This window comes from Ailuropoda melanoleuca, chromosome 3 (genome assembly GCF_002007445.2).
Source record: "Ailuropoda melanoleuca isolate Jingjing chromosome 3, ASM200744v2, whole genome shotgun sequence".
Taxonomy (NCBI): Eukaryota; Metazoa; Chordata; class Mammalia; order Carnivora; family Ursidae; genus Ailuropoda; species Ailuropoda melanoleuca.
The window spans coordinates 43,371,893-43,382,408 of NC_048220.1; the positions used below are offsets into that span (position 1 = coordinate 43,371,893).

The following is a 10,516-nucleotide window of genomic DNA, read 5'->3' on the forward strand; positions in this document are numbered from 1 at the left end:
CACAATGAAGTTAGACCACTATCTTACACGATGCACAAAAATTAACTCAAAATGGATTAAAAACTTGAATGTAAGATCTGAAACCATAAAATTCCTAGAAGAAAACATAAGCAGTAAGCCCCTCGACATGAGTCCTGGTGATGTTTTTTGTGTATCTGATTCCAAACGCAAGGGAAATAGAAGCAAAAATAAACAAATGAGATTACATCAAATTGAAAATCTTTTGCATAGTTAAAGAAATGGTCATCAAAACAAACATGATCTACTGGGAAATTTTTGCAACTCATATATCCAAGAAAGGATTAAGATCCAAAATATATAAAGAACTCATAGAACAACAAAAAAAGAAACAATCCAATTAAAAAATGGACAGAGGATCTGAATAGTCATTTTTTCAAAGAAGACATACAGATGGCCAACAGGCACATAGAAGGATGTTCAACATCACTAATCATCAGGAAAATGCAAATCAAAAAAACAATGAGGTATCACCTCTCACCAGTTAGAAGAGAGTACAAAAAGACAAGAAATGACAAATGTTGGCGAGGATGTGGAAAAAAAGGGCCTCTCATACCCAATTGATGGGAATGTAAATTGGTGCAGCCACTATGGAAAGCAGATGTATATTTCACAAAAGAATAAGAATAGGACTACCATATGATCCAGCTATTCCACTTCTAGATATTTATCCAAAGAAAACAAAAATGCTGATTCAAAAGATATATTAGGCTCCTCTGCTAAGAGCCTGCTTCTTCCTCTCCCACTCCCCCTGCTTCTGTTCCCTCTCTCGCTGGCTGTCTGTATCTCTGTCAAATAAATAAATAAAATCTTTAAAAAAAATAAAAATAAATAAAATAAAAAAAATAAAAATAAAATAAAATCCACATTCAGGTCAAAGGAGGTGGGAATGACTGAGACAAGTAGGTACAAGAGATCTGGTCTGGTAAGGCAGCTTCCTAAATTCTCCCTCTCTCTGCCCTAAGAGATCAGCGTGTCTCACACTGGGCCGCACATTAAAATCAACAGACGGGCTTTTTAAAAACATTGATTCCCGAGCCCCATCCCCAGAAACTAGCTGCATCAGAGACTCAGGGGATGGGGTCTTGGCACATGGTGATTGTCCCGTGCAGCACTACGCCTGAGAATTGGTGCTTTCCAGGGGACCTTGCCTCAGTCTCACATACTGCATTCCTGACCCGTTCCCACCCACCTCCCACCTCCCATCCCATCCGCCCTTGAGAATTTTACAGGAAATCAGAATGTACCCCTTGCACTACTGGATGTAAGTGCCTTGCCTTCCTCCCCCCCACACACTTTCACCTTCTCTCTCTAGAAATACCCCTTGGGGCTTATCAGTATCGGTGCCCCACAGACATATCCTCATACTTATGGAAAAGAATTCTGATTGTTTTTATGGGTTTATTTCTACACCTGGTCCACAAGCCTGCTTTCTTCTCCTTTTCCAATCAGCTATTCCTGAAAAAGAGTTCTTTGTACATGTTAGTCAATACTTAAGAAGAGACCCTATGGGGTCTCTGGCCTCCCCTAGGGCAAGTGGTCCTCAAACCATACTCAAGAGAAGTTGTGTATCAAGACATACACTGAGGCAGGGGCACCTGGCGGGCTCAGTTGGTAGAGCGCGCAATTCTTAATCTCTGGGTTGTGAGTTCAAACCCCACATTGGGGGTAGAGCCTACTTAAAATACAAAAGGAAGGAAGGAACTGAGGGATTTCATACCTAAAACTAAATGGTGATTCCTTTTCTTCATAGAGCAAAAGGAAAATAAGTTAGTAGATAGAATTTCCTCAATTTTCAGATTATCCTCACCCCCAAAACTTTCTTAAATCTTTAGTACCTGCTCTATTGCTTGCCTATTCTAGAGCTAACTAAAAGATGTATCTGATTTTCGCTCTTGCAAATGAAATCTACCACTATGTCCTGTGATTTCAAGAGCACTAACTCCACTGAATGACCACCAGAACATGTAGAGAACTACTGCCCCAAGGATCTGAAAAGTCCAACTCGTCCCCATCCCAAACTAGAAGCCCCCTGGGGTGGTTTCCTGTTCCACAGTCGGGTGGTTTTATGGTCACACATACTCTAAGATGAGGGAGCAGAGATGTTGGAGTGACGCAGTGGCTTACAGACATGCGAGGGACCAGAGGAAGGTCCATCTGTCCCTCCGTCCCACGTGCTTCTCTCTCCCTCCTTCTCCCTCCCCCCCAACCCCACTCCACTGCCGCCATCGTGAAGAGCTCTTCTCTGAAGGTTTTAGAATTTGTCAGTTTCCCATCACTCTAAGTCACTTAAATGAATGTTGAGCCTTGTGAATCCCTAACACCTGTGTTACACCAAATTTCCATTGCAGTAATGAGACAAGGGCAAGTGAACCAGTACAGCCACAACAGCCATCTGACCTTAAAGCCAGAGAGCAACATCACCCAGCCTCAGCTTTGCCCAGAGTACCCCTGTTACCCTACTTCCATGTCCTTGACCTCCCTCTTAGAAATCTGCAACACTAGCCTCGTTATCAGAGACTCCTCTCTGATCTCAGCCAGGTCCAACTGAAGGCAGAGATGAGGGCTCCTACAGCAGAATGCCCTGTGGAAATGTTTGCCAGAGTAGTTCTCATTCCTTCCAGAGCCATCAGTCTCAGACTTTTCTTATAAAAACAAAATAAATTCAATATTTGCCTACTGGAAACTAGAGCTAGTACAATTAGGCACAGACTCTCGTCTTTCAATTGTCTCATAGAACAGACTGTTTGGGATTGCATTTCAAAAACTTACAGCTGATTTTTTTTTCTTTTTATCATTTTTACAGAGACATGCGAGAAATGAAAAACCTTTTAAGCAAACTCAGGGAAACTATGCCTTTACCATTGAAAAATCAAGGTAAGTCTTGCCATTTCTCTTTGAGACAAAGGATGTTTGTAACATGATCACCTCGGCACTTGTTTCTTGAGAAATTACAAATATGTTTTACACAAACAATAGAAGACACTGAATATACATTCCTCTCTCTTCAAGAAGATACGGTAATGAAAATGGAGCCCCTCAGGCAAACACAGTGGCGCTCTGAGGAGAGCCAAGATACACTCTGACCCTCAGAGGCCTCCTCCACTGGCCCTGTCAGTCAAGAGCATGTATTCACTGACAAGCAGTGAAAAGCACTAGTCCAGGTGTGGCAAATACAAACAACTAAAGACTTGGCCCTTGCCTTTAAGAAGCAGGACATTAAGGAGGGCAAGCGATGTAAGGAGCGCTGAGTATTATATAAGACTGAGGAATCACTGACCTCTACCTTTGAAACCAATATTACATTTTATGTTAATGAATTGAATTTAAATTTTTTAAAAAATTTACAGCCCAGAGGAAGACACTTAAGAAATTTCCAAAGGGAGCACTTGGGTGGCTCAATCCCTTAAGCACCTGACTCTTGATTTCAGCTCAGGTCAAGATTTCAGTCTTGTCGGGTGGAGCCCCGCCTCAGGCTCCGTGCTCAGGGTGGAGTCAGCTTGAAATTCTCTCTCCCTCTGCCCCTCACCCTGCGTGCAGCACGTGCACACGCACGTGTCCTCTCTCTCTCAATAAATAAATATTTTTTTTAAAAATTAAGAAATTTCCAAAGAAAGACCTCTGTCATCTACATGTTTAGTTATCTAAAAGAAGTAATAATTAACATATTGAGACCTTACAGCGTGCCACTGTGATTCTGCACCCAATTCCAAAGTGTGGGAGTGGTTTTCCACACCACCAAGCAATTCGTGGACACCACCACCGTGTCTTGCAATTTATCTGAATTCTGAGATGACCTGCAGGACAGCACCAGATCCCCTAAATAAAGGGCTACAAGACTGCCCTCCCCCACCACTTGAGATGTACAGGCTGGAAGTTCCAAGGACCCCCTCCATGGGTTCGGTTAATTTGCTAAAGTGGCTCATAGAACTCAGAGAAGCATTTTACTTACTAGATCACCAGATGTCACAAAAGGATGTAACTCAGGAACAGCCAGATGTCAGATGCAAACATAGGGTCTGGGTAAGGACAAGCAGATTCCATCCCTCCCCCAGCACACCCTGCTTGCACATCTCCACGTGTTCACCAACCCGGAAGCTCTCCGAAACTGTCCTTTGTTGTTGTTTATGGAGGCTTCCTTACATAGGCGTGATGGATTGAATCACTGGCCATTGGTGATCGAACTCAATCTTCAGTTCTTCTCTCTTCCCCAGAGGTTGGGGGTGGGACTGATCACACATTTGGTTCTCCTAGCAACCAGCCCCCATCCAGAGGCAGTTTTTGAAAGCAGCGTCATTAACATAACAAAAGACACCTTGGCGCTATCAGCCTTTAGGAAATTCCAAGGGTTTTAGGAGCTTTGAGCCAGGAATGAGGTGGAAGACCAAAGACATTCCTCATTATAAATCACAATATCACAACCACTATCCTAAATACTTCACATGTATTAACTATATTTGCTTATTTAATTCTCGGATGTCTTTGAGGGAAATGCTATTAGTGTTTCCCAATTTACAGGAAACTGAGGCAAAGAGAGGTTAACTAACTCAGCTTAGGTCACACAGACTGTAAGTAGAAAGGTTGGGACGTGATCCCAGGCAGTCTGTCTCCAAAGCTGTCCTATGGGAATATACACCTGAACACAGAAATGGGGAAGTATTTTCACTAGAATGTAACTTCCATGAGGGAAGGGCCTCTACATGCTTCTGTTAACTATTATTGCATCTTCTGTACCCAGAGCAATGCCTAGAACATGGTAGAACGACACCGGGCATACACAATAAATGTTCGTTAATCTGCGCCCAAATTTCATCCCCCCGCCCCCCCCAAGGTCTGATGATAGGTACGAAGGACCACCGTCAACACTCTCACTGAGCATGCGTAGCCAGAGCAGCCTGACCGGAAGCGTCAGCTTCAGAGAGCGCTACAGAGAGGGTGGGGAAAGGGTTTTCGGAGTAAGAAAGAAACTCCTCCGGTTTCCACTGATCAAAGCAGAGGGAGGACAGGGTGCGGCCTGGCTCTGAGAGGATCTGGCAGCAGAGCTGGAGAGACTGCTGGCTCGGGGAGCGGCGTGGCAGAAGGTGGAGAGGTGGAAGTGAGAACACCAGATGAAGAGGCCGAGACGTAGTGTAGCCCGCGCGGCATGGGATGGAGGCAGGGTGTCAGAAAATAAGACAAAGCAGGGGTGTGGAGCAGCAGTCAACTACCCGGAAGCACCCCTGCAGCGCCTGGGATCAGACTAACGGGCTTGAGCCCTGGGCGTAGTGCTGTAGAGACCTGGCGGTGGTTTCAGGAAGCAGACGGGGTGTAGTGATGAGAGGGCCCTCTGGCCACAGCCTGGAAGACGGTTGCTAGAAATGCGCATGGTGGTGGGGACTGGGGACTTCGGATGAAGGCGATCCTTGGGTTCGAATGCTGCCTCTGCCACTTACCAACCTTGTGCCCTGGAGTAATCTGTTCAGCTTCCAAAGATTTCAATTTCCTCATCCCTGAAGAGGAGATAAGAGCATTACTTACTTCAGAGGGCTTGTTGGGGGGTTTAAATGAAGCACCGCAGGTCTTGTGTCTGCTCCCGACCTTGCCGAGAGCAGACACTGGACAGATGCTTTATTGTGATGACTGTTGCTGGTATGGGTATTCTTTACCAGCCGGCCCAGCCAGCCTAGCTCAGGAGAATGCCCCATCATCGTCCAACAGAACAGCCCCGGCTTCCGCTCGTTGATCTGTAGCCCGCAGTACGGACGGAACATTGGTCCCTGGGACTTTGGAGTTGGAGTTCATGTCTGAAGCTGTTCTCAGTTTATTTGTTTGGCAAGTTCCCCCATCGGGAGCATGGAGGCCTCTCCCTGTACCTCATCGTCAGCTGCCCAGGAGGACGCCTGCCAGGGCCCGCAGGGTGAATGGCACGTGTGCCGTGTAGTTTCTAGTCTAAATCAAGCCATCCAAAACGTCCCCTCCATGTTTCATGAAAATACATCCAACGGTTACACGCACTAATGGAAAAACAGAAACTTCAGTTTATTTTCTTGGGACATTTTTATAATCATAAAGGGTAGAACCATTTTGTGTGACTTTGTATTCCTCTTATAACCAGAAAAAAGTAGAATTTTAAATACATTTTCAAAATATAATAATAGTAATATAATTGATACGGTGAGTAAAAACATGAGTGAAAAGGGAATAATCCAAATAACTGATACTCAGGATTTAAGCCCTATATCTGTGTAGAGCAAGAAAAGGAAAAAGCTAGGAGATTCAAGGACCTGTTCGGGAGGGAATGATGCAGTAAGATTTTGAATAATAATAAAACAAATTGAGGTGAAGGCTTCGATTCACGTAAATTCAGGTTTCTTTAGTTAGGGGGAAAGTGGGACCCTCAGCATGAGACGCCACATCTTGGTTCTTTATGGGTTTCATGGGGATCATAGCATGATGTCTCTAGGAGCTGACCAGTGAAGACAGTGGGATGTGAATCTGAACCGGAGGGTCTGCGAAAGCCTGAGGGAAGGAGAGCAGGTCTCTCGGGTCCTAAGGGAACATTTTTTAGGGATTGCATATGGCACCATTTTAATGAACAAATCAGCCAGATTGCTCTGTTTGACTCTGTATACCAAGCTAGACCATAAGAGCTTTCCCATGACCTTCCTGGAATTCTTTTGCAGCTGATCTGTTTATTCTATGGGTGTTGGTGAACATATCCAAGAAATGGTGTGGGGTGAAATGTGGAAAAATATATCCCAGTTCTTTTCTCTAGGACCTTATTGTCAAAACATCTTTGTAACTGGATGAAAACCATTATAGAAAGCCATCTGGTTTTTTTCTGGCTTCCTACTTCCTTTCTCTTTTTATTCCATTTACATGTGTTTTGAAGCAGAGAGGAAAAAAAGGGGAAAGATACCACGCCTGGTTCCCTTTGTTCCTACCTCAAACCCTGACCAAGTGAAAATCCTGCCCGGCGGGCACTGGGGGAGCCGCCCCTGGAAGCGCTTAGATGCTTGTGTCCCCCAGCCTCCACCCTAGTCCTCACCTCAGAAACTTCCATGTTTGTTTTAGCATTTAAAGATTCAGCCGTATCTTCCCCCCTTCCTACCACAATCAAAACTGGACTCAGCAACAGTTTGTTGTAAAGTGATTTTCAGTGACAAATAAAGGAAGGGAGCCAAGAGCAGGAATTTTAATGGTTAGGAATTATGGCCTTGTTTGAGACAGTGCCTTTTCTTCCTCATCCTTCCAGTTTAAGGCTGGAGACAAAGAGAGGCACGAAAGAAAAGCGCGCTGCCCTCTTTCTACGGCAGCCCCTCAGCAGGTTCCTGACCACGTCCAGGTCTCCTGGCTCTCAGCCCACTGTTCTTTCCACTGCTTCATCGCCTCTCCTGTCCTACATTCTGGGTCACTGGCAGTGCTGTAGGGAGCTTCATTAATTATGATAGTCTTGCTGTGTCAAATGGATTACAAATGGAACCACCTGTGGATAGCCTGCAAGGTTACCGACAAAGGCTAAAAGGAGACTGGAAAGTGAAGGGCAAGCATCTTCTAAAAGTGTGTTGTAATCAAACAAAACAAGCTGGCAGAAATAAATTAAGCCTAAAAGACAGTTTCACCTTTTCCAGAATTCTGACTTAACGAATGCTGTGGGGTGTGTCTGTATGTTCACTCTTGCCTAGAATTTGGTCGTTGATACCAGGCATTAGAATCAGTCTGAGGTGGATCCGTAGGGAATTGAATCTGTTCTAGAACGGGTCCCCCTCCTGGGGACAGTGCTACTCCAGACTAAACTGGATCTAGGACAGTTCCCCCAGATTCCTACTCTCAGTGCACTCCAGTCTAGAGCCCCCATATCCACTCGANAGAAATAAATTAAGCGTAAAAGACAGTTTCACCTTTTCCAGAATTCTGACTTAACGAATGCTGTGGGGTGTGTCTGTATGTTCACTCTTGCCTAGAATTTGGTCGTTGATACCAGGCATTAGAATCAGTCTGAGGTGGATCCGTAGGGAATTGAATCTGTTCTAGAACGGGTCCCCCTCCTGGGGACAGTGCTACTCCAGACTAAACTGGATCTAGGACAGTTCCCCCAGATTCCTACTCTCAGTGCACTCCAGTCTAGAGCCCCCATATCCACTCGAGCCATGTCATGCAGCAGTGTTCGATATCTGGCTGAAGAACAGGAGGCAGTTATGCCCGCCAGTAGCCTAGATATGATCTTTTAGGTCCTTTCACCAGGGCCTCCTATAAAGACTTCATGTGCTTCAGTCTGGTGTTACTCTGAACATTACTCTGGGTAGTTTTTATGCCGGCAGCCCCATATTCTCTATAATCTCTGCAACTTTCCATCCAGGAATCAGTATGCCATATGTACTTCCTCTCTCTCCTCCAATTAATTCACACCTCACTGATCACACATTACTTTCTTAATGCATTACTCTATGTTCAGCCCCTACTCACAAATGTTACATTCCTACTCATCATCTACTAGAGGAAGAACAGACGTTTTACCCTAGCATCTGGTGTCCCTGCCATCCTCTAACATGTGATGGTAACCTATAATGTGCCAAGTTCTGTGTCAGGGGCTGGGAAGATCTCTCCCTCTACAGGTTCTCTATCTCAACAGAACAGGCTGGATGAGAATCACCTGGAAAGACTTCCCAAATGACAGGCTTCCCCTCATAGAGATTGGGATCATGTTTTGGGGGTAGGGCATGTGAATTCTAGAAACAACTGACACATACACACACACACACACACTCTGTTGGACAAAGAAACTAGTGCTTAGAATGTAACAGGACCATAATAGCTAGACACAGGTCACTACAAGGGTATATTGGGTTCTCACCTAGCCCAATGTGAGTTGCAAGGGTTGGGGTGTGGGATGGGGGAGAGGGTTGCTGGTATTGAGAATTGCTTTTTGGAAAGTGAGCTCAGATTTCTGAGGATGAATCAGAGTTAGTCAAAGAAAGAGATGGAAAAAAGAAAAGAAAAAAGAGGCAGAGGGGAAAAAGAGCATCTAGGCAGAAGATTCTGGATATTGAAGGTATATGAGGAGATGGGAGGACAGGGCATTTCGATGAACTACAAGCAATTCATTAGTTGGGAAAGTGGTTAGAAAACAGGCAAGGAAGACTAAAGAAGTAAGTGGGCCTATATCATTAAGACCCCTATAATTCATGTTAAGAGTTGGGACTTTATCCTGAAGCCATTGGAGGGATTCAGTTAGGAGGCAGATGCAATAATCCAGGTGAGAAACGCTTAAGGTCTGACCAAAAGCCAGGGGGTCAGAGAAGAGGATATGAACAACTGGATGGGCTACATGAGAGAAAAGGCAGAAACAAGGATGAAACCCAGGATCCAAGTTGGAGAGCAGGGTGAATGCTGGTGTCTGTTCACTAAGTCAGAAAGAACAGAGGAGGAGCAGTAGAGATAGAAGACGATTGAAGTTGTGGAGATGGAGGAGCTCCAGGAGTGATACTCAGTGGTGAACAGCAGGTCGTATGCTGAGGTGAGACCTGTGAGCTGGGAGGCTGGAAACACATGTTTAAGCATCATCAGCATCATGGTAATTGAAGCCTTCAGAATGGTTAACACCACCCAAGGAGTGTGTGCATAGAGCAGAGCCTGGAATACTACAGTTTAAGTTTTGAGGGGAAAGAACTGCAGTTTACAAAGGGGACTGAGAAGAAAATCAGAAAAACTTTATGAAATAAATCAAAGAAAGTTGCAAGTTAATCTTGGAGGGACTGGCATTTGTCTAAGAAGGGAGGGCTTTCTGGAAAAAGGAATGGCATGTGTAAAGCCAGAGAGGCAAGAGAAGGCATGGTCCTATTTAGGGAATTCTATGTATTTCTGTTTTGTACTATTCCCTCCTTCATGCACCTTTCAGTCCACCCTTCATTCCAGACTGGACTGTTTACTTGGACCCAAATTCAAGTTGCCTCTGACCTCCATGACTTTGTTCACACTGTTCTCTCCATCCTGAGAGCCCCTCTCCTCCTTCATCAAATGTACAAGTTCTCCTCATCCCTTGTGGCCCAGCATGAATACCAAGACCTCCATGATTTTCCACAATTATCTTCTTTCTTCTCCACTTGGGAGTAACTCCCTCTTTGGAATTCTCATAGCATTGTATCTGTATCTCTCTTATGGCATTTTAATGAAGCTTCCTAGTTACTCAAGCAAACATCCTTGAGACCAAAACCACCTTTGTATTAGGATCCATCAAGTATCATCGCCGGCACCCAACATGGAGCCTGCCCTCAGCTGGCCTTTGATTAATGCAGGGTTTCTCAGAGGGCAGCCTCAGGACCAGCAACATCAACATTTCTGGGAACTTGTAAGCAATCTAAATACTCCGGCCCCACCCCAGATCTATTGATTGATTCAGAAACTCCGGAGGGAGGGCCAGCGATCTGTACTTTAACACACCCTCAGATGATGCTTAATGCAGCTCATGTTTGAGAACCACTGGGTTAGCTGAAGGTCTCTCTTTTCTTTTTTTTTTTTT

General features: G+C 44.8%; 1 protein-coding gene across 2 annotated transcripts in view; it reads left to right on the top strand.

Annotated features, from left to right (window-relative positions):
* RGS7BP (regulator of G protein signaling 7 binding protein) overlaps positions 1 to 10,516 on the top strand; it is a 107,031-nt gene that overhangs the window by 87,909 nt on the left and 8,606 nt on the right. The window contains exon 5 of one of the 2 annotated variants that reach the window (XM_034656279.1): positions 2,825 to 2,895. In XM_034656279.1, coding sequence (XP_034512170.1) covers positions 2,825 to 2,895 — 71 coding nt within the window. Of the gene's footprint in view, positions 1 to 2,824; positions 2,900 to 10,516 lie in introns of those variants that run through there. The other variant, XM_034656280.1, reaches the window with a different exon arrangement.